At 40.1% G+C, this 24,220-nt stretch overlaps 1 protein-coding gene across 1 annotated transcript; it reads left to right on the top strand.

The window, feature by feature from the left end:
* The first annotated feature begins 7,408 nt into the window (after window positions 1–7,408).
* Window positions 7,409–23,214, top strand: LOC136863887 (vitellogenin-1-like). Its single transcript, XM_067140282.2, has 20 exons — window positions 7,409–7,519; window positions 10,597–10,623; window positions 11,077–11,222; window positions 11,380–11,517; window positions 11,607–11,774; window positions 11,856–12,098; window positions 12,185–13,071; window positions 13,153–13,321; window positions 13,425–14,035; window positions 14,273–14,489; window positions 14,581–14,854; window positions 15,180–15,432; window positions 15,709–16,003; window positions 16,093–16,324; window positions 16,496–16,657; window positions 20,688–20,857; window positions 20,942–21,085; window positions 21,166–21,634; window positions 21,716–21,903; window positions 22,133–23,214. The coding sequence occupies exons 1-20, from the start codon at window positions 7,489–7,491 to the stop codon at window positions 23,072–23,074; spliced, it is 5,766 nt and encodes a 1,921-aa protein (XP_066996383.2). The 5' UTR covers window positions 7,409–7,488; the 3' UTR covers window positions 23,075–23,214.
* The last annotated feature ends 1,006 nt before the right edge of the window (window positions 23,215–24,220 follow it).

Raw genomic sequence — 24,220 nt, 5'->3', positions numbered from 1 at the left:
ACGATCCTTATTTATAAGACGTGTTGAATTAAACGAGGCCGTAGAGCCTAGTTAATTCACAGGGGCTTGCAGACTGAGCACTGGAAGGCATTATAAAGATATCTATGTGTTGTACGTGGTGTAGGTATGCATGCATAATAATAGTAATAATAATAATTAGAATTATAATAATGTAGTTTCAGGCATCAGTCTATAGACTGGTTTGATGCAGCTTTCCATGCCACACTAAACTGTGCTAATATTTTCATTTCTACATAACTACTACATCCTACATCTGCCCTAATCTGCATTTCATATTCATATCCTGGTCTACCTCTACCGTTCTTACCACCTACACTTCCCTCAAAAACCAACTGAACAAGTCTTAAGATGTCCATATTCATTCTATTTCTTCTTCTGGTCAAATTTACGCAAATCGATCTCCTCTCGCCTATTCGATTCAGTATCACTTCATTCGTGATTCTATCTACCTAACTCACTTCTTCAGCATTCTTCTGTATAACACCACATTTCAAAAGCTTCTCTTTCTTTCTGAGCTAGTTATCGTCCGTGTTTCACTTCCATACAACGCCACGCTCCACACGAACAAACCTTTCTAATATCGATATCAATGTTCGAGGTGAACAAATTTCTTATCTTCCTTTCTTCTGCTAGTCTGCATGTTATGTCCTCCTTACTTCTGCCATCGTTAGTTATTTTACTACCCAAGTAACAACATTCATCTACTTCCTTTAAGACTTCATTTCCTGATCTAATATTACCTGCACTACTTGACTTTATTCGACCACACTCCATTACTTTTGTTTCGGACTTGAGTATTTTCATCTTGTATTCCTTCCCCAAGACTTCGTCCATACCATTCTGCAATTTCTCCAGATCTTTTGCAGATTCAAATGAAATAACAATATCATCAGCAAATCTCACGGTTTTGATTTCTTTTCCTTGGATTGTAATTCCCTTTCTAAATTCCTCTTTGAGTTCCTTTATCGCCTATTCTATATAAACATTCAAAAAGGAGAGGGGACAAAGAGCATCCATGCCTCCCTCCTTTCTGGATTGCTGCCTCATTTTCAAAGCCCTGGATTCTTATCACTGCTGACTGATTTTTGTATAGATTGTTGTTAATTCTCCTTTCTCGGTATCTAATGCCGATCACCTTCAGAATTTCAAACAGCTTGTTCCAATCAACTTTATCGAATGTCATTCCTAGATCTGCGAAAGCCATGTTCGTTGGCTTGTTTTTCTTAATTCGATCCTCTAATATCCGACGTAAAGTGAGGATTGCTTCACGTGTTCCCACACTTCTTCCGAAGCAAAATTGATCTTCTCTCAAATCAGTTTCAACTTCACTTTCCATTATTCTGTAAATAATACATGTTAACATTTTACAGGCGTGGGATACTAAACTAATGGTGCGGTAATTTTCACACTTCTCAACACCGGCTTTCCTGGGAATAGGTACAACATTATTCTGCCGAAAATCGGATGGCACTTTTCCTGTACCATACATCTTACACACTAAACGGAATAACCTCTCAATGCTGGTTTCTCTTAAGGCAGTCAGTAATTCTGAGAGTATGTCATCAATTCCCGGCGCCTTGTTACTAATTAGGTCTCTCAAAGCTCTGTCAAATTCTGACCTAAACATTGGGTCCCGCTTGTCATCAGCATCAACAGCCTCTTCTTGTTCCAGAACAATATCATCTACTTCTTTTTCTTCATACAACTGCTGGATTTGTTCCTGCCATTTTTCTGACTTGTCTTCATTCCCTAGAGGTTTTCTCTATCTGAACTTTTAATATTCATACACCTAGTTCTCCATTCTCTAAAGGTTTCCCTGAATTTCCTGTATGCAGCATCCACCTTTCCTAGGACCATACAACTTTCAACATCCTTGCACTTCTCTTTCAGCCATTCTTCCTTAGCTATCCTGCACTTTCTATCTACTTCATTCTTTATTCGGCTGTATTCTCTTCTGCTCTCCTCATTTTTTCATTCTTGTACTTCCGTCGTTCGTCAATCAGGTCTAGTATCTCTTTAGTTTACATTGTTTCTTGGTTGATCTTTTCTTTCTTCTTCTCTTTTCTGCAGCAGCTTTACTGATCACATTCTTCTTCTACTGTGTTTCCTTCAGCCTTTTCATTTAGTGCTTATGTTACATGTTCCTTGAAACAATCCCCCACACTCTTTCCTTTCAACTTTCAAGATCCCATCTCCTAGCTTTCCTTGATTTCTTCAATTTCTTCCTTTTCAAATGGCATTTCATGACCAACAGGTTGTAGTCAGAGACCATATCTGCTCATGGGAAATACTTGCAACCCAACACCTGGTTTCTGAATCTCTGCCTATTCATAATGAAGTCTATGTGACATCTTACAGTCTCTCGAGGTTTCGTCCATGTATACAGTCGTCGTTTTTTTTTTTTTTTTGGTGTTTGAATCAAGTGTTAGGAAGGACGAAATTATGATCGGTGCCGGCTTCCTTCCTTTCCTTTGTCCCAATCTGAATTCTCCTACTATGTTACCTTCTCTTCCTTGGTCTACCACTGCATTCCAGTTTCCCATCACAATTAGATTCTCGTCACCTTTTACATGTTGTATTAAATCGTCTATCTTATTCTTATATTCTTCCGATTTCTTCATCATCCGTTGAACTAGTGGGCACTGTTGTGGTGGGCATTGGCTTCGTGTCTGTCTTGACCACAATAATCCTTTCACTATGCTGGCCGTAATAGCTTACCCGCTGTCCTATTTTATTATCCATTATTAAACCAACTCCGGCATTTCCACTGTTTGATTTTGTGTTGATGGTTCTGTAGTCGCCTGACCAAAAAACCTGCTATTTCTGCCAAGGTACTTCACTTATACCAACTACATCTAACTTTAGTCTATCCATCTCACTTTTCAGGTTCTCTTACCTACAATAACGATTCAAACTTCTAACATTCCTCGCTCCGAATCCCAAAATGTCAGTATCCATCATCCTGATGGTACACCGTCTCATGTAGTGCCCATCCAGAGATCCGAATGGGGGACTCATTTACCTCCAGAATATTTTTGCCGGTAGGAAGCCATCCTCAGCACATCATTCATACGGAGTGAGTCTGAAGTTTCCCGATGCTTTCAGCCATGTAGCATTATCAACAGAGCTGAGCCATGTTAAGTACTATTACAAGGTCATATCAGTCAAACATCTACACTGCTGCCCTTGCAACTTCCGAAAGGAAGCTACCCCCCTTTCGATGAAACATTTGTTAGTCTGGTCTCTCGACAGTTACCCATTCGATATGCACCTGTGGCTCGGCTCGGTTCACAGAAGACGAATAATAATAATAATAAATATAATAATAATAATAATAATAATAATAATAATAATAATAATAACAGAAGGAGAAGAAGAATTACAGCTTTGTATCCCACTAAACAATTAAGGACGTCAATGTGCCAGAGTTATGTCCCACAGGCATTCTTTTACTGGTCAGTATGTTTGGTGACGCGCGGCTGGCCTGGCCACTGCACAGATTAAAAGATTAATTATTCCCAGTTGTTGCTGGTTCGAATAGTTGAGCAGATGAAAAACTGAGTGATGTGTGGGCCTACTGGTTGGTGAACTACAGTGCGAGGATTATAGGCGACCTGGGCCCCCCACCACCACTGCCACCCCACACACACCCATCGAGCCATCGGAATTAAGTAATAAATCTTCAAATCAATGACACAGCCGGGAATCGAACCTACGGCCACTTGGACCAAACACCACTTAGCCATGGAACGAGAGTTTTGTGCTCTCAGTGCCTCTGATGAGGTGTACTGTGTAGACAGTTCATGTACTGCTCAGGAAGGAAAGCAACAGATAAATACCTCACTCCTCGTTCCCTTGTGCACCACGCGAGCTGCCTTCGTACGTCAACACTCGAACTTCCAACTGACCAAAATGTTTCAACTTGAGTTTCCTTCCATCACTTCTTTGGACTACTTACTATAATACAATCCAAGTAAATTGCAGCCCATCATTTTCTTTCTTTCTATTTCTTATCCCTAACACTTTCAACAAGGAGTCAAGGCACATCCTCAGGCTGATTGCGTTTAAAGCAATTCTGTCCTTCGCACAACCCTCCAGTGTCCTTTCGATGTCCCGTAGTACGGCCTTTCTAACTGCAAACAACTGGTTTTTACTTGAGTTACGTGGCACACATCGTCTCCTCGTAGACTGCTATTGCCTGTAGAGAAGAGAAGTTGCTGTCCAATCAGATTCCTACCACACTATGACCCATTCCTGCAGCTGTATGTTACTACAGTTTGTTTATCATTCCCTCCACATCTTCGAACGTCATTCTATTACCATCATCGAACTCATCCAATTCTATAATTCAAAATCCTATAAGAAATATTTCATAACATCTTCAGTACGTTTTCAAATTATCCCTTCCGTCCATCCAGTGACCTGTCGCATGATCTACAATGAGTTCACCATTTCCCTCTTGCACTAGGACTCCAGAATGCTGCCTTACATCCTACAAATATAATTCTTATTACAGTTCCTTCCTCTTTGAACTGATTCTCATCTGGGAACTGCCAATTCTGGACGGTGAAGACTTCACCTGGGAGGACGTGGGTTTGATTCCCTGTTAAGGAGTCGACAAATACACAAAGTAAATTCGTGTTCGTGAATAGAATGTATTAACGGCTCCTTAACCCACCATAGAGCAGAAATTCCTGTCAGATTTCATATCGTCCATTCATCTCCCAGGTATTTTCGTGTACCGAAATCACCCATTGGCATTGTACTTACGGACATATCTCAGGAAAATGAAAGTGGCTCAAATACTCGCATTAGATTCGAATTTGTGGTAGTAAATGATGAAATGCATCATTTTCCGTTTTATGGCCTGTTATTGATCTCTGGAATGTCTTCTTTAAATTGGTATATAATACATGTATTTTTTTAACCTTGAAACAAACGATTTAAGAGAAATCAGTGTTCGCAGCGGTGTTCAATTGAAACTGCACCGAACCACGGACTCTGCCACACAGAATCTGATACATGGTGTAAGTAGAACAAAGCACAAGGATGGTTTACCGTAAACTGTCAGAGAGGAAAATAGACTGGAAAAGTATTAACTTGTTCGTAGTCAACATCAGAATGAGTGTTATGTGGTGAAGAAACAGTTTTTATGCCGCTTAATGCTCTCATTTTGTTGTTTGCGGTTCTCTTGCACCATACAGCAAGCTAGACAAAGCATTAAGGGAAGTGGAAAACCAGGCTCGAACGAAAAGAAGGAAACTAAAGAGAAGGCTGGAAGAAACCTCTCAGGACGATCCACATGACCCAACTTATGGTTCTGGAATGCACAGGAACTTGGACTGCAGTTTTGAAAGATTTAGTGTTCCTTTTCTCGGAAACTTCCTGAAACGTTTAGAAACTTGAATGTGAGTATTGTGTTGTAACTCATAGTGGGTGTAGAACACCTCTAAAAGGGCAAAACGTGTGGAAATTTCTGTGTCAATGCATTAGAAAACCATCAGAGGTTCATCATTTTTTTCCAGGTATGTAACTTAACTGAGAAAAGGTGCAATGAAGTTTGTACAAAATGCACGGGAAAGGTACACCTCGCCAGAACCCCTTAAGCTGCACTGCAACTTGACCATATTGTGCGTTCTGTTGGCACTTCTATACTGTCCAGTCCTTCAGTCCATCGAAACTAATTCAAAATTCCTGCAAGAGAAAATATTTAATAACTTCTTCTACCGCTTTCCGTCACTTGTAAGGTGTCCTATACATAAGGATCTCTTCACTCGAAGTGGTTTCCCGTGGATTCGCACCTCTTCTCCAAGCAAATGCCGGGATGGTACGTAACGTAAGGCCACGGGCGATTCCTTTCGTTCCCATTGTCTACCTTTCCCAACATTCCCAGCACCACATCGCCCCGTTCAGCATAGTAGGTGCGGCCGCCTGGCAAGATACAGGTCCTTCTTCCCAGCTGTATACCTCGCGCGGATCCGTTGCGGACTTGGAGGGAAAAGCGAAGCCTGGACGTCCATCAGATGATGATACGAAATGAAATACGAACCACCTTTCTCAGGATATCACTCAGCACTTTTCCAAAGAGACACGTCTTATATAGTGAATACTGCAACATTCGTCAGACAACTCATAGAGGGGATAACGATGAGCAGTGTATGCAATCAATCAATCAATCAATCAATCAATCAATCAATCAATCAATCAATCAATCAATCAATCAATCAATCAATCAATCAATCAATCAATCAATCAATCAATCAATCAATCAATCAATCAATCAATCAATCAATCAATCAATCAATCAATCAAATTATTACGCTCAATTGGCAGATTTTCTATAATTTATTCGCATAGACATTTTTCCAAAATAATTTCAGAAAACGAGGAATTTATCGACCATTTCCCTTGATAAATTTTCCAAAAAAGTCTTCCTATAAATGAAATTTTCCCTGTTCCTAAATTACCTTCATATTGTGATCATTTCCACATAAAAGCTCCACTAAATGTTATTCGTTCCGCCGACCGTTTGGAATATGTAGCTTTCTCTGCCGTGCACAAGGTTTGCAACATTTTCTTGTCGATCTTCCACTTCCCTTATAAGGTAATTCTGGTGAGGGTCTCGTGCACTGGTTATACACCCCCTACTTTACACCTTCATAACAAGACGATGGGATGTATAATTTTCGTTAATGTGATTACCCCAATTAAGATCTTGCTTCTGTTAACACGTAGGTACGTACAGTGATCCCTGTAGACACTATCACCCCATCAACACACAAATTGAAAGTGAAAAGACGTCACCACCCCGGTTACTGGTGTCCGTCTCACAGCACAAACCTGTAACTTACTTACCACTCTATGCAGTACATCGTCAACTGGCTGGAGATCGTCATGAAATTCCAACAATACAGCCCTGGCTGCCTCATTACGGGACCAGCTAACGCTTCACCGACTGTAAATCACAGATTTCTATTTTCTGGACATTTGGCCAACCACTACTTTGTCTAGATCAATCACCCTCAGTTTTGACATGGACATGAGTGGTGCGTGTGAGATCCAGGATAGCACAATCACCCAGTTCCCGAGCCCAGCCAATAAACCATCCCACGACGCGGCCAGACTGCGAGAACCACAGGCCAACAAGCACAAGCAGACCACTGATATTACAGATATTAATACGTGTGAATATCTCGTTCTAGCTCTTAACTTTCTAATTTATATGTCTGATGGAGTGCAATTTCTTCTTCTTCTCATTATTATTATTATTATTATTATTATTATTATTATTATTATTATTATTTGAAGTAAGAGATATCCGTAGAAGACGATACTGTTCAGCAACAAATACAAGAGATATGACGGCGATAGGAGCATCGCTGACTCGCGGGTCAAGGAGCAGCTGAATAAGCGCTCCTACTGCTATATAACTGCGAGCTCTCTGGTCCATACCACAGCAGCAACAGAATGAGGGCCATCTACCTCTTGGTTCTGCTAGGTAAGTGGCTTCCTTTACTCCAAGTGGTCATTATGTCTAGTATAGAAAGTGAGCTCTCTTCTGTAGCTGACATCTTCCTGCATAGGAGAATTTGTCATGCATATATTTCTAGCGAAGGGTTTACGAAAATACATCCGTGCATTTGTTAAAGCTGTTCGCAGTGGTGAAGAGTGAACTAAGTAAAGGGACAGACAGAGACATTTTTTTAAATTTAAAATGTATTAATCATGTTATTTATATGGAATGTTGTTTTCACAGTTCTGTGTTACATGTTATATTAATGACTCGGAAAGCAAAACCTATAACCCTACGTGCACTCCTCTCATTTTTAATATAGACCAAATAGGCAGCGGCAGTTGACAAATAACAACATATATTTAGAATTAAAAAAGGAATATACTTCATTGTCATGTAGATTTAACAAGAGAAATAAGAAATAAGGAGATTTTTCTACAAATCTCCTTAAAAATTACTTTTGTAAATGAGTTCAATCCACCTGTCCTTCATTTCAGCAAATATACCTATTACTCTCGTCTTGAAGTCAGCCATCTCAATAGCTAGAGAGCTTATGGTTCGTCATCCACTTCCTTAAATACGTTTTAATTCGTTTGAAGGCACTCGTAGCGCGTTCACAAGAACTGACCTTAACGGAATATACAGCATCAAGTTATGCAATTTCGTTGTTTCCTTATACACACTCTCGAGTTAATTATTGAGAATATAAGTCAATACTTGTTGGGGTTATAATACCGTAACTAATATGCATGTACTTGAAGAACTTGATGCTATCATTCTTTTACTAGGCATACGTTCGCTATACTTGGACGTACATACATACATACATACATACATACATACATACATACATACATACATACATACATGCATACATGCATACATACATACATACATACATACATACATACATACATACATACATACATACATACATACATACATACATATATCATCATTATAGACCGTTAATGCCTTTCAGCGTTCAGTCGGCAAGTCTCCGTGAATTTACTAAATGTCGCCACAATCCTCTATTTGCAACTAATGCTGTGGCCTCATTTAGTTGTACACTTCTTATCATTCTTGCTACTTTAATGTTTGTTACTGCTAACTTGTGAATAAGATATTTTGAGTCCACCCAGCTTTCGCTCCCGTAAAGCAAAGTTCGTCTGAAAACAGACGGATGAAAGATAATTTGACTTCCTTCGTAGAGAATACTGTTGATCGCAACTGCGAGCTCACTGCAAAACCTTTACTGCACCTTCACTCAATCTCATTTACTATGCTACCATTCTGGGAAAACACACATCCTAAATACTTGAAATTATCTACCTGTTGCAGCTTTGTATCACCACTTTGAAAGTCATTTTTTTCAGATTTCTTACCTACTGACATCAATTAGTCTTCGAAAGGCAAATTTTCATGCCATACATATTGCACCTATTTCAATTTGCAAGATATTAGACCGCAGCCTTTCGGCACAATCTGCCATTAAGACTAAGTCGTCAGCAAGGCCAGACTGCTTACTACATTTCCACCTAACTGCCATACTGCTATACTTCGTATTTGAATATTATTATTTTATTTTTAGACGTTTCTTAAAATGAAGTCAATTCAAATTCGTGAAAAGCATGTTTAAGTTGGTAACCAATAAGAGCACCTTTATAACTGAGATACAAATACCAGACAATGAGAGCAAGAAGGGACGCTGGTAAGTCTGTGTACAGGGCGGAGGAATCACGCTATAGGAAAATCATACTCCCGTAGTCAGCGCATACAGATAGCGTTGGTGTTGCTTTATCTAAAAGCTTTGAAAATCAAAGGGAACATACATAGAACCGACAGCGTCTACATTCGCCACCGTGCTTCGTGTAACTGACGGGAGCCTTAGAATTGCCGTAGTGAGACGAAAATAAGTAAAGCGGGGAATACAGTAATGTCAGGAATGGTGAAATAATCAATGTTCTAAAAAGTAATTAAGTAGACAATAATTCGTTCACAAAGTATAAAGAAAACACGCTGTCTACAACGTCTCCCCCTGACGCTTCGCCCCTGGTTGTTCGTTCCAGAGACGACAGACAAAGAATATCATCTAAGAGGTGGGGTGAATGACACGAACATTTTCCATAAGAGACTAACCGGGAAAGGGAAGGGATTTCAGTCAGTCAAAACACGAAGTTCTTCTGCTCACATGTGTCCTCCACACATAGATTATATCGACTGAAGCTTCGTTGAAATACTTCCTAGTGCAAGCAATTACCTCAGCTATACTGATCTTCCCTACCATCCTCATATATAAATTATCAACTTATCCTTTCATTACAGATTCTAGAACCTTTCAAACTGTAATCGGTTCAGCGTTGTTGTTAAAAATGGAAGCTGCCCCATTCCATTTTTGGCTTCCGGGAACAATAGAACAATAGAAGGGTTAAGATGAAGTAACTGCTTCATTTTGATAACGTGAAATACATTACCCCCTGATACTTCTAGCATACATTATTGACATAAATATTTTTATTAGAATAATCATTATCACCTCAGTTCTAATTGCACTACTGGTGGTTTTGAACCAAAGATCCTTACGTAAATTAATGGCTTACTCTTCAATCAACCATGTTGGTTGAATAGTTTCGACAATAGTGGTCGCAGAATCTATATGAGAACAATACATTATCATTCACACATTCCTGAGTTTATCTATTGTACTAGTATCCAACACCCATCACATCTGTCATATTAATCAAAACTTCCTAACTATGACCAACGGTGGAGTTACCAAGTCCAGTATATTCCTTCTCCTTTTATCTCTACGTGGGTTACCTCTTTCTCCTAGATTTTCCCCAAGTGATTGACCATTAAAACCATAACTGTTATTCACTACCAATACATTATAATCGCAAATCTTTTAACCTTGTCGTACTATCTTCGAGTAACCCTTCTCGCATTTCTGTTCTCCTATACCAAATTAAAGCTAACCTTACTGAGCTCTCTCAGCCCTTTCCTGTTGTTCTCACCCTAGAAGGTGTTATTGTACTAACAATACTGTTTACTTTCTGTTGCAGTTGCAGTGACATCAGGCAACGACAATGGTGAGTAATTCCAACAAATGCTCTTTCCCTGTCCTTTATTGGCTTTAGGTACAAGACCAAACAGCCAACTACAAACGCATTGGAATACAACATATAGACATGCAGTATGAATCTTCCATAATACTGTACTTGAATTTCGTAGTTTTAGTAGATCTGAGCCTTAAATAACACACACACACACACACACACACACACACACACACACACACACACTGCAACTCCAGTATGCTTAGTTACTTTTCCATTGTTGTAGCACTTCAAACTTCATGGTCCTAAATCGTTGTCTTTTAAGAGTATGGCGATAGCATTATACACCCCTGGTTTCTGGGATGATAAAATGTACTGTATGTTAAAAAATGCATTTTACAAAGGAAACATAAGCCAGTTTTAAGTTTTGTTCGTTAGCAAATACTAATTCTGACGATATATAAGACATTATCTTATTGTTTGTAGGCTGGAAAAGCGGGCGCCAGTACACCTACACGATGTGGGCCCGTTCGATGGCAGCCCTTCACCAAGTTGACAATCAGTACACCGGTGTTTTGATGAAGGCGGAGGTCGAAGTGACGCCCACATCCTCATCACAGATAACTGTCAGGGTGAGTTTAGATCCAATAATGTTATTAGATTCCCCTGAATCAATATCCACCATTGTGTATGTCATCAACATATATCATAAGGGACAGTTGTCAAGATTCCGTTACATATGACGAATACATAAGTCAGTTCTAAGATGACATGTGTCTTGTACCACAGGTGAAGGAACCTCAGTATGCTGAAGTCCACACCAACCTTTCCGGAGGGTGGAGTCAGGATATGGAGTCCCAACACTTGAGCTTCAACGAGTTGCCCATGAGTGGAGGGCCATTCGAACTTACTCTTCAGGATGGTGTGGTAAGAACCGTTCGGAATAATTATGTTATAACATTATCTATCGCCTCTCTGAATTTTTAATTAACATCACAACGCTAAACACATCACAGGTAAAGAAGATGGCCGTCAACAAGGATACCCCAACATGGGAAGTTAATATGCTGAAAGGTATAGCCAGCCAGCTACAAGTAAACACCCTGGGCAGGAACCTCATCAGCTCAAAGTTTAACAGAAAACCGAGTCCCAACAGCGCCTCTGCATTCTTCAAGACAATGGAAGTAAGTTTCTGAAGTGTTATACAATTAGCTTCTTTTCTGTAGCAGAAAGTTGTAGAGAGACTAATTCAAACCTATCCACAGAAATCAGTTGTTGGAGAGTGCGAAACGGCGTACGACATTTCGCCACTACCACCACATCATCTCCAGAGCCAACCGGAATTGGCACCACTTGTAACCAAAAACGCAGATGAAAAAATGCTTCTGGACGTCGTGAAGACGAAGAACTTCAGTAATTGTGACGAACACATTGCCTACAACTGGGGTTTATCTGGGCTCCCCGGCACATGGGAACCAGCTTCTAACAAGAAGGGCAACGCTTTTTCAGTAAGTACAGCAAATTATGAGGAGAAAGTGGATATTTATACATAATCCACAAATGTGGTTACGTGTCATTATTCTCATTGTTACAGCGATCATCAGTAGCCAGAGTTATAATTCAAGGAAATCTGAACAGTTACATCATTCAGTCCTCTGTCATCACGAATAAGGTCATCATGAGTCCTTCTCTCTTCGAAACACAAAAGGGACTTATAGTGAACCGTCTCAACTTAACCCTTACATCAGTAAGTTCTGCTTCTGGATCGCCTCAAGGACCATCCAACCCCAGAACCACCGATTTGGTATACGAATATAACAACCCATTCGGAGAGAAACAGGAATCCAATCCGCAGGCTGATAGTGCTGATAGTAGCAGCAGCAGTAGCAGCAGCAGCAGCAGCAGCAGTAGCAGCGAAGATGATGATGAGCAGCAATCACGGACGTCTCAGAGTAGCAGCAGCAGCAGCAGCAGCAGTAGCAGCAGTAGCAGTGAAAGTCAAGAGCTTCAAAAGAAATCCTGGCGAAAACAGAAACCTGCTGAATCACCGAGACACCCTCGTTTCCGCCGTTCCGCTATTCGCAAACAGACAGCCAGTTCCGAGAGCAGCAGCAGCAGCAGCAGCAGCAGCAGCAGTAGCAGCAGTAGCTCAGAGGAGGAATATCAGCCCCGCCCATCAATTGACTTCCCTCCAAGCATTCCTCTACTGCCTTACTTTGTTGGTTATAAGGGAAATGCCGTCAATGCTTCCAGCCAAGTATCCACCGTCAGCGTAATTACAAAAGTCGCAAAGAATATTGGCGATGACCTTCAGGACCCGAATACACTCCCTGAACGGAATACATTGGCTAAGTTCTCCATCCTATGTAGAATCATTCGTATTGCAAGTCTGAAGCAGTTAGAAGAGGCAACCAATAAGCTTTACGTTCCTTCAGAGAGCTCCTCAAGCTCAAGATCTCAGTCCTCTGCTTTGGCCTCCTGGTGAGTATCAGTGTCTTTTAATGATTATAATTCATGCAGGCAAGAGGGAGAACAGATTACTGAGGAGTTTTTCAATTTCAGGAAGGCGTACCGTGATGCGGTGGCTCAAGCGGGAACTGGGCCGGCTCTTCAAGCAATACGCGTATGGATCAAAGAAGGAAAAGTACACACCGAAGAAGCTGCCGAGCTGGTCGCTGTTCTACCTGTTAGCGCCCGGGTACCAACTGAAGAATACATGGATGCTTTCTTTGTAAGTTGGCCTATATGTACCAATAATATAGTACTCGAATGTATAGAAACTTCATAACTTGGAGTGGATTTTGCGTACGTGTACCACATTTCTTTCATTACAGGAACTGGCCACCAAGCCGTACGTCCAGATGCAGCCCATGCTGAATACATCTGCTATTATGGCTTTTACAAATCTAGTACGCGAGGCTCAAGTAGACAACGACACTGCTCACAACTACTTCCCTTCTCACATATTTGGGCGCCTAAACCCCAGGAAAAACAACGCTGTACAAAATAAATACATTCCATATTTCTCCCGAGAACTGAAGAACGCCGTCCAAGAGGGTGACAGTCCGAAAATCCAGGTTTACATTAAAGCTCTTGGAAACATTGCCCACCCCAAGATTCTGAATGTCTACGAGCCTTACCTTGAAGGAAAATACCCCACTACAGATTTTCAACGAGTGCTAATGGTAGCCTCACTGGGAAAATTGGCTCGTGTGTACCCCAACATTGCCCGGCAAGTTCTTTTCAAGATCTACCAGAATGTGGGAGAAGTGCACCAAGTACGATGTGCTGCAGTGTTCCAGATCATGAAGACCAATCCTCCAGCGTACCTGCTCCAGAGAATGGCTCAGTTCACGTATCAAGATCAGAGTAACCAAGTGAACTCTGCAGTGAAGACCGCCATCCAGTCAGCTGCTGCATTGAACAGTCCATGCGACGCTCAGTTGTGAGTACGGCTCTGTGTACTATAAAATTATGAAAGGAAATGCATATCAGTTTGTCTATTTAGTGACGTGAAATGAAGTATAGCTAATAATTTAGGCAAAGGTCGATTATCAGATGACTTGCCTTTTTGTCTGTAAATAACATTTTTTTTTGAAATATATTATATATAATTGGTGTTAAAGGACATCGTAAAGCCACATATCTCTTTCTGCAATAAGGATCATATTTTGTTTGTCAGGGCAAATAACGCACAAGCAGCTGTCGACCTTCTGAACCCCAAACTGTACAGTCTACACTATTCGAAGAGTTATCAAATCTCTAATATACTTGACGAGCTAAAGCTGGAGTATGGCGATTCTCTGAACTACATTGGAAGCGATGATTCTCTTCTGCCAAATGCAATCTTCTACAACGTCCGTCGCAATCTTGGAGGATTCAAACGCCAGAAGGTTACGGTAGGTGTGCTTTTTCGAGGCATGGTTTTTGTGTTTGCAGTATATACTGGTATGCAAACGTCATGAACTTGTATATTTTCTATGTTTATAGGCTGCTGCCATGGTATCGAGCGTGCAGGACTTAATGCAATATATTTACGATATGATGGATTCTGAAGAATCCATGTGGAGTTCAAGGAGATCTGGCAGTTCACGAAGACGCAGTTCAAAGAGTTCCGGCGGTCTGTCAACACAACAGATTGCCGACTTGCTGGGCATTGAAACTGATGACAATGACCAACTGGAAGGAAACATTCAATTGCAGTTCCTTGGAGCCCAGCGATTCTTCGCTTATGATAACCACACAATTGATCATATACCTCAAAGTACGTTTATTTATATATCTTTACAGAGATTTCGTAGAAGAGGGAGACCGATAGAAAAACCTCTGTGTAAATATCATGAAGTTGAGCAGCATATTCCTTTTTAAATTTATAGCAGGGGTTATATATTATACTTTTCCGAATGGGACCTCATCAACATTGAATACAATTGGAGATATTATTCATAATATGTACTTGTAAGCCTTAGAAGGTCTTAAATTTCCTGTACATTTGTGAATGGTGGGCCATAATTTATTATTTCAAAGAAAGAATGAAAGAAAAGTGACAACCAGTAAGAAGACTAATCTTTTCCTTCTTAATTTTACAGTGTTTCAGAATGCTGCTGCAGCTTTGCGTTCAGGAAAGAGTTTCAACTTTACTAAATTTTACAACACTCACACACTGACCATAGCATTCCCCAATCCTATTGGTTTGGTCAATGAAATAAGTATAAAAAATCCAACACTGCTCCAGATTGGTGGTGAGGCAAATCTTCGAGTGCATCCCGACATCTCCAGGAAATCGTCTGGTCAGTGGCCTTCCCTGCGTGCTATCAATGCCACTGCCGACGTAAACATGGTGTAAGAGGTCACTTTGTATGCTACTCTAAGTATCAGTATCATTTTTCTTCACCTGCACGAAATTCAGTGTCATATTGGAAAGCGTGTTGCCGTATTATAAAAGCGTATAAAGCATATTAACCTAATACATACTCCAAAAGCATAAACAATGAGTGAGATTAACTAGGGATATGAATAATGTATATTGTGGTGTAATTTATTGTCATTCTTGGTGAACAGCGTTCGAAATGTTGTTTTGACCATGAAGAATACTACATTTCCAATATTTCTTCACAGGTATGCTTCAAAGACGAGCAGCAAGATGAGCATTATGTTGCCCTTCAATAGCAAGAGATATATTGCCGGCGTTGAAAGAAATATCCAAATACAGCTTCCCATTCGTGCTAAGACTGACATCGATTTGAAAAATAATGACTGGCGCCTCACCATCCAGCCAATCGACAAAGACGATGAGCAGAAGATTGTCCACCTGAGTACCGTGCCATATACTAGCCAGCATGACATCCTGAAATTTGAACCCGTAACTGAGGATAGGAACACTAACATCATACATGTGCGTGAGCCTAAACAGGTAACCATCCAATCTGAGAAAACTTTTTCGCACATAATTGAATATTTATTGAACGATAAGCATTCTGTAATTATTCTTTCACATTACAGTGGCAGAACACAATTGGAAAACAAAGTACCGGTTTGGCTTGGAAACTGAACCTCACCACAGAAGCTGAGTTTGTAGACTGGCCAAAGATCAACGAATTCTTTAAACAGCATGATGCTCTATCCTGGATTCATTACCCACTTGCAGAAAAAAACATTTACCATCGGCAATTCGATCTAACATATGATCCAAGCGAATCTTCTGCAAGTTCTGTTACCTTAACAGCTTCATATGGTAAGTAATTAGGAAAATTTCGTAGCCTTGTTTCGTCTCCAGCCTTGATAACTAGTCCGTCATGAATTCTTAGGTGCTTATCATACTTAAGATTTAGTCGAATGCATCCAATTATTTCAACAATCAATTGTAATCTTTCTAAATGAAAATGCTCGTGTATTTACGCACTAGATGACAACGAGGAAGGTGATGAAGAGGAATCTAATGAATCCGCTAGTGAGAGCGATGCGAATGATTCAGCAAGTAGCAATGCTGCACAGCCAAGCTCCACCTCTCCAGACAGCAGCAGTCGTCAGCAGCAGTTCCTTAACAGAGTCGCAGCAGGAATTAAGAGTAAGCCTTCATTTCCAGTTATATTAATTTGTCAATCAATCAATCAATCAATCAATCAATCAATCAATCAATCAATCAATCAATCAATCAATCAATCAATCAATCAATCAATCAATCAATCAATCAATCAATCAATCGATCGATCAATCAATCAATCAATCAATCTATCTCTCTATCTATCTATCTATCTATATATTAATCAATCAATCAGTTATTATGATCTGCATTTAGGACTGTTGCTTAAGTGGCAGATCCATAGTCATTTGCTTATCTAGATTTTCTAAAATGATTTCAAAGTACTTGGAAGTTTTATCACACATTTTCCTAGGTATTCCATTTACTAATTCTATAAATAAATATTTGCACAAATTTGTCCTCCTGAATTCCAACTATATATTCATATTATGATATACCCTACTTCTAAAGCCTCCACTCAGTCTACTAATGCCACTCAGGGTCATTTCCCCCACTGATAGCGTGAAACGTTCCCCATAGTCGAGGAACTCGTCTGCTTACATCCAAGTCTTCCCAAACATATTCGTAACAGTATCCTTTTGTCGCAAATCACCCACCAAGAAACGAGTGGAATTTCTGGATACTTCCCCTTCTCGTATCAAGTAATCTGCTACCACATTCTAATTACGGTCTTACCAGACACATATACGCCATCTCCTATAAATATTTACTAACACCAACCAGTACTCTCACAAACATCTGAAGTGATGTGTAACCATTCTTAGCATCGTCGTTAATACGGTAGCCGAAATGAAGATTATTCCTCACATTAACACCAAGGTGCTTACGGTGATCCACACGAGGTACAAACACACCGTCAACTGAACAATTAAAAATGAGAATAATTTCCATCTTCGTAAAACATGCAACCAGACCTTACATCCCGCTAAGCACCGTTCCATCGTGTGCTGTCCATCTCGCAAAGTGCCGAGGCCTCACAATCATATAGTGTATACAATAAAACGTAATCTGTCTTAGTTTTAACTCACATCGTTCAAAAATACAAGATCCACGAATATTGCCCTCCTGATCGTTACACTTCACCTACTCTGATTACCTGGATTCTGTCCTCTTTACGTCGCGCCGGCACAGACATGCGTTATGGTGACGATGGGATAGGAAAGGAATAGGAGAGGAAAGGAAGCGTCCGTGGCTTTAACTAAGCTACAGCCCCAGCATTTGGTCGTTTTGAAAGTGTTGAACCGCAGAAAACGATCTTCTGGGCTGCCGACATCGGGGTTCGAATCCACTATCTCCCGTACGCAAGGCTAGAAATGCGTGTCCCTAACCGCACGGTCAACTCACCCTGTCTCTTGAAATTTAGCCACACACTCATACACTCCTTTGTCTAGTCCATAATTTTTCATTTTCGTCCGCAGTTAAGCAAGATATATCCTTTAAGATGCCTTGGAACATTTGCTTTGACCTCCTGAATCTAAGATATTTGCTATATCATGCTGGAATCCTACAAGTTTAGCATTAGTGGAATAACATCCCGAAACCTGAAGAGCGTTCTCTCAATCCAGTAGTAATATCACAAACATGTATCATATAATCAGAAAGAATGCTCCTCCCAGAGCTTACGTACAACACAATCCTCTAATTATCTAATAAATATATATCTAATAAATAACTTTTCTACACGTTTCTTTACAAAACATTTAGAGTTTAATACAGAAAAATTTACATCAACTTCACTATATTCTCATCACCGCTCCCTAGTCCTGCCTGTTTCCCTGGAAGTATTTCTCTATAACCCTTCAAAACAAACCCTCTGAATTATGCTTATCATTGGGGTGCAAACGAAGGCCATCTGAGCGTAGATCTTAATATCGCGCCAATTAGAATCTGCAAATCTCAGTCCCAATTTCCCACTTACCCACTCCATTTTCTCATTTAGTCCCAGATCACCCCTCTCCCCCAGTCATTATCCCTTCTTCATACTATCCCACTGATAATATCCTCCGCTCCTTTAAACTCCTCTCCTGCTGTCGTAATCAGATCCCACATATCTTCAACTATGTTGGTACCTAATCGTGGTTTTCCTTACGTTGTTTATACCAACGTGGGAAATCATCACCTTTTCCTTACCCTCCTCCTTCCCTTTCCTCAACATCTGCGTTAACTTGATTAAACTGCCCTGTTTCCCTTTCCTCCATTTATTTTCTCCACCTGTCTATCATTAAAATCGCCCATGACCTGAGCCTCAACCCCACACACTGCATTAGATCCCTTCCTCTGCTGATCTCCCTTAACTTTCCTTAAAGGACCTGCTTTCTCTCACGACCCTGTTCCACCTCCGTCCTCCTGCCCTCTACTCCACGTTTCCCTTTCGTCTTGCCTTGCCGCTGCTCTGTAACACTTTCCTGTTCACCATCTCATTCTGCTGTTCTACTTGCAGTGACTTACACCGATTCGTCGCCGATACATTTCCTAAACCCAGTCCCTGAAAACCATGATCTCTTATTTTCACTCCCCTTAAATTATTAACACATCTGTCTTCCACAGCTTCTCCCTCCATCTTGCCTACCTACTGTACCCTGAATGAGAACTACCTTCGTGTCGGTTTTTCGCTAAAAGCATAATTAACTCCCTCAAACTCACTATTTTTCGCTCAATTTTATTAATGCCTGCTTACATGTACGGTCGTTGTACCTACGTCCCTCAGCCTTCCTGGTCTCTTCTTCACAGGAATATGTAATAACATCCAAATATCAACAGAAATGATGTAGCGTATTGTGAGAATGTATATATGCTCATACATATACTAGAGGAAGGAAGTTCTATACACTACACAAGGATCTCCGATGGGTAAAGCAAGATACCAACTGATAAAGAAACTACACTACAATGCTATTGTACTTAGGTGTCTGCGCATTATAAATCAACAGTAAAATTGAAACTATAGGTACCCTAAATACCTAAATAAAGGGAGATTATTATTATTATTATTATTATTATTATTATTATTATTATTATTATTATTATTATTATTATTAAGAGCAAACAGAAACTAAACGGTCGTGATATGATGAAATATCCTAAGGAATCTACTACTATAACACAAAAAACTAAACGCGTATAGCTATTATTATTATTATTATTATTATTATTATTATTATTATTATTATTGTTATTATTATTATTATTATTATTATTATTATTATTATTATTATTATTATTATTATTATTATTATTATTATTATAACTTATGACCTAATAGAAATTATATCTGCCGTTAAGTTAACCTGAGAGATCAATATAGCAAGCATGTTACTATCTAAATATAAGTAATTACAATACAAAGAACTTACGTAAGAACTAAATAAGTGGGAATTCTCAATTCTCAATAACTATGCGAATACTTGAACAATAACTGCCGAATTATACCAATGAGCTGTATTCTAGCAACGGAATACTTGAAATGGAAGAGCAGCAATAATTACTAATAATGAACGGCCGTCAACAATCTTCTCAAACGAACATCTCATATTTTCTATAATTTTCTTTCTACCGCAACTTTTTGATTATTTAAAAAAGCTATTTATTCCACATAGGAGGAATTTAGTCGTATACGATGTATCTTGTCTAGTACGGTACTTACACGAATGCAAAATGTAGAAAGTGTTGAAGGTAAAACCCCGTATAATAAACTGCCTTTATATGTATCCCAGCAACTAAAATATAGATATTGAAGACAAAAAAAATATCGAAATTTAGTTCCTATTTCTCACAATCCCTATACGAAATAAAGTAAACCTAACCTAACTACTCAATGCAACACGTAGATAAATATCACTAATCTTAGTTACTACCAACAAACACCGAAATTAATAGAAATAAATGAATCACAAACACTCAAACTTAACCACTTTTCAACAATTACTACTTTACCACTACAATTGGATAGAAAACATTCAGAAGCCAACCACACACGAGCGCGTAATACAATATTAATCCAACTCAATTCATTTTGGAAAATAAGGACATTCTACAATTGGGATCAATGTTGCAGGTGCTTCTGCTGCTGTTGTGGATGTATCCGTCCAATTCAACGGTGAAAGTAGGGCTCAGTACATAGCAACTGCAGCTTATGCCGACAGCCCTGTCGATAGTAAAAATCGATTCCTATTATTTGCAAGCCAGAAACCTGCACATTCTTCCTCCCAGAGCCAACGTGGCCAGGTCAGTACAAATAGAACTCTAAGCCAGTGAAAATCGCATTTACAAATTTGAACGTCGGTACATAACGTTGCATTCTCATTCCAGATTTGCTTGGATGTATCCGGAAAATGGGCGTCAGTGCCTCTGAACAACTTCAAGAAAGCCTTGTGGGCAGATCCATCTTCTTCAATTAACGCTCAGTTGAACTTCGGCGAAAAGTGCAGCTCTGGAGCAGAGATCAATGCTAAGGTATGTTACCAGAGACAATTCAAACTCACCTGTATCATAATCAGCCGTTGAAGGTACTAATAGACCTTCTTTTCTTTTAGTGTTACCTGCAACAAAGTGATGATCGGCGACATTTTCTCCAAGAACAGCCACTTGCCAAGCTTTGCGAGAACCAGATGTCGAAAAACAACTACTGGCTGCCCGCCTGCCGCAATGTGACCGTCAGAGCGAATTATATTGACCAATACAATTGCTCTGCACGTTTCCAGAAGCTTTCTGCTCCCGCACAAAACTACACATACAAGGCTTACAGTTTAATCCGTCAACTGGGATACGCTTACTTGGATGAGAATGTAGTGAGTCCGAATGCACCAAGCGGCATTGCTTACCTGAACGCTAGTTTCGCTCCTAATCTCAGGTCCGTCAATGTTTCAATCCAGACACCTTCACTGGCAGCTGAATTCAACAACGTACGCGTCGGCCCTTACGTGAGGCCTCTAGTTGTCGTCCATCCTCAGATATCAGCCACTCAGCGAATTGCACGAAAGGTCCTCGCAGCTCAGAACGAACGTGAGTAATTTTTGAACAAATCATTAAATAGCTGAAAATAATCATCACTCATTATTAATTACTTTTGTTATTTCTCTTTAGCAACCTGTGTCATTGATGCAACACGTGCCAATACTTTTGATAACAAGACCTACCCCATTGAGCTTGGTAAATGCTGGCATGTCGCGATAGCTACTGCTCCTCATGGCAGTGCTGAACCGGATTCAGAACACAACGCACAAGGAAACAACGCAACAATCCTCATCAGAGACACGCCCAACAACCAGAGGGTATGACGTCTTCTATTAAGTTACATAAACCAATACTCTGTTCTCAGGGTTACAAGAACGAACACTGGCGTGGTCGGATGGGATATCTTTGCCTGTAGATTAACTGACACGTTAGTGGACCTGCTTTTCTGGCCGGAAGTTCTGCTTAGCAGTGTCTCAGAGATGCTATGCCATGTGTTATTGTTGCCATTTTACTGCTTTAATAAAATCATATACTTTTCGTTTTCAGGAAGTCAAGATAGTCGTGGGTGATGATACTTTGTTCCTATCACCCTCATCCTCAAGCTCAAGCAGTGAATTCGAAGACAGTTATTCGAAGGAAAGCTCTTCTGCTACTCTGCAAGTGAACGGGCGTCCATCGCGCGTGTCGCAAAACAATCTCACGAAAGTCGATGGTCAGGATGGAACAAACTTGGTACAAGCTACCGTCCTACCCAGCGGTGCATTATACGCCAATCTTCCGGATTATGGCCTGGAGGTCACCTTCGACGGTCAGCGATTGAAGGTGGTGGCCAATAATTCCCACCGTAGTGAAGTCCGAGGTCTTTGTGGAACATTCACCGGAGAGCCCGCAACAGATTTCATTACACCATGGAACTGTGTGTTAAGGGAACCTGAATTGTTTACTGCAAGCTACGCCCTGGCACAGCAGTCGTGTTCCGGACCAGCAAAGGAATTCTACGAGGAAGCAAAGAGCGCACCATGTTATGAGGTGAAGGTAATGCTCGGTGATGTGATCAACGAGCACGAAGCAGGAGCCTATGACGATGGCGATAGTTCCAGCTCCAGCTCCAGTTCCAGTTCCAGCTCCAGTTCCAGTGAAAGCTCCAGTTCATCGTCCAGCGAGAGCAATGAACAAGGCGGAACTGGAAGTGGCAAGCCCTCCAAGCAAAGTTGGAACAAAGGCCAACCGGGTTGCACCGACCACAAGGTGAAGGTTATCAAGGAAAGCGGACAGATCTGTTTCTCTCAGCAGCCTCTCCCCAAGTGCAAGTCAGATTGCAGTGCTCAGGATGATGTGCACAAGAAGATCCCCTTCCACTGCATTGCAGATAGCGAAGTAGCAAGAAGATGGGCTAACAACATTGAAAAGGGAGCTAATCCTGACTTCAGCAGAAAGCAGACGCATATGTATAAAAAAGTACCGCTGCCATTGAACTGTCAGAAATGATTTGCGACTGTCTTCGACCTGGCTCTCAACGATAATTTATTGCTAATATCCTTTATCTTATGCTCCGTACAACTCTTTAAAGCAAAAGATTAAAATTGTAACTAACATATTTATTAATAGAATAAACGTTTCAGCAAACATCTCAATTGTTTATATTCTCTTGTTCCCTACTGGCAACTTAGGTTAGAGTAGTTAAGACTTGTCCATTTCATCCCTTGCTACTTTCAACGTTATTTCCGTTGACGGTACGATCCCTAACCCTTGCAAGGCACATCCTCAGGCACGGACTAAGCCGCAGCATTGTGCCGATTATGGAAACAACACTAGAACATCGGTGAAGAGCTCGTTACCAAATCTCACTAAGTCGAAAATACTGATTTTTCAGGAAATGCATTTTTAATGCGTAGCCTATTTCATTACCATATAACAAATATATTTTCAAGGCAGTGTTAAGAACAACGTCAACAAAGTAAAAACCGATTTTGAGTTAATAACGAACGAGTTATGAAATTTCCTAAAGTAAACTAAGGCATTTGGCTTAAGTCGATTCTGGAAAACAACTGCAGTCTTTGTGAGATTTGGAATAAAACATATTCACGCATTCCTAAGATCGGTAACATGCACTCAAATCAATGGCGTTTTAGTGATTTATTCTGGAATTCTTACTATTTACTTCCATATTAACTACAATATATAGGAACATCTGATATGAACATTGTGATGTAATTATTGTGGAATTACAGAAAAGCGAGGGTACAAAACCGTGAATTGATAAACAATGAGGTAAACGAATGACTGTTGAATTTTAGAATGCCATCCTTTAAAAGTGTTTAAGAATAGAAGTTATAAGAAAATATTAAGTTAGCAAAAATTCAAGATTCTCACCTCCTTTTCACAGTACAACTTGTATTAATTGCTGTGCGTGCTCTTCTTCAGCATAGTGTTCTGTAAGACCAACCACATCTGCATCTTCCGCCAAATTTTTCAGTTATTAATGTAACTGGGCTTCTTCAGACAGAGAATTTTCAAAAGGTCTTCAACTCTCTCCTTCTTCTCCTTTGCAGATATGTTATTGCATTTCTGTACTACCCTGGCCATGTGAAAGAGTTGCACCAAGAATAGACCTTTAGCACTTTGTATTCATTG

The sequence above is a fragment of the Anabrus simplex genome, chromosome 2 (assembly GCF_040414725.1).
Source record: "Anabrus simplex isolate iqAnaSimp1 chromosome 2, ASM4041472v1, whole genome shotgun sequence".
Classification (NCBI taxonomy): domain Eukaryota; kingdom Metazoa; phylum Arthropoda; class Insecta; order Orthoptera; family Tettigoniidae; genus Anabrus; species Anabrus simplex.
This window is presented reverse-complemented; position numbering and strand designations above follow the sequence as displayed.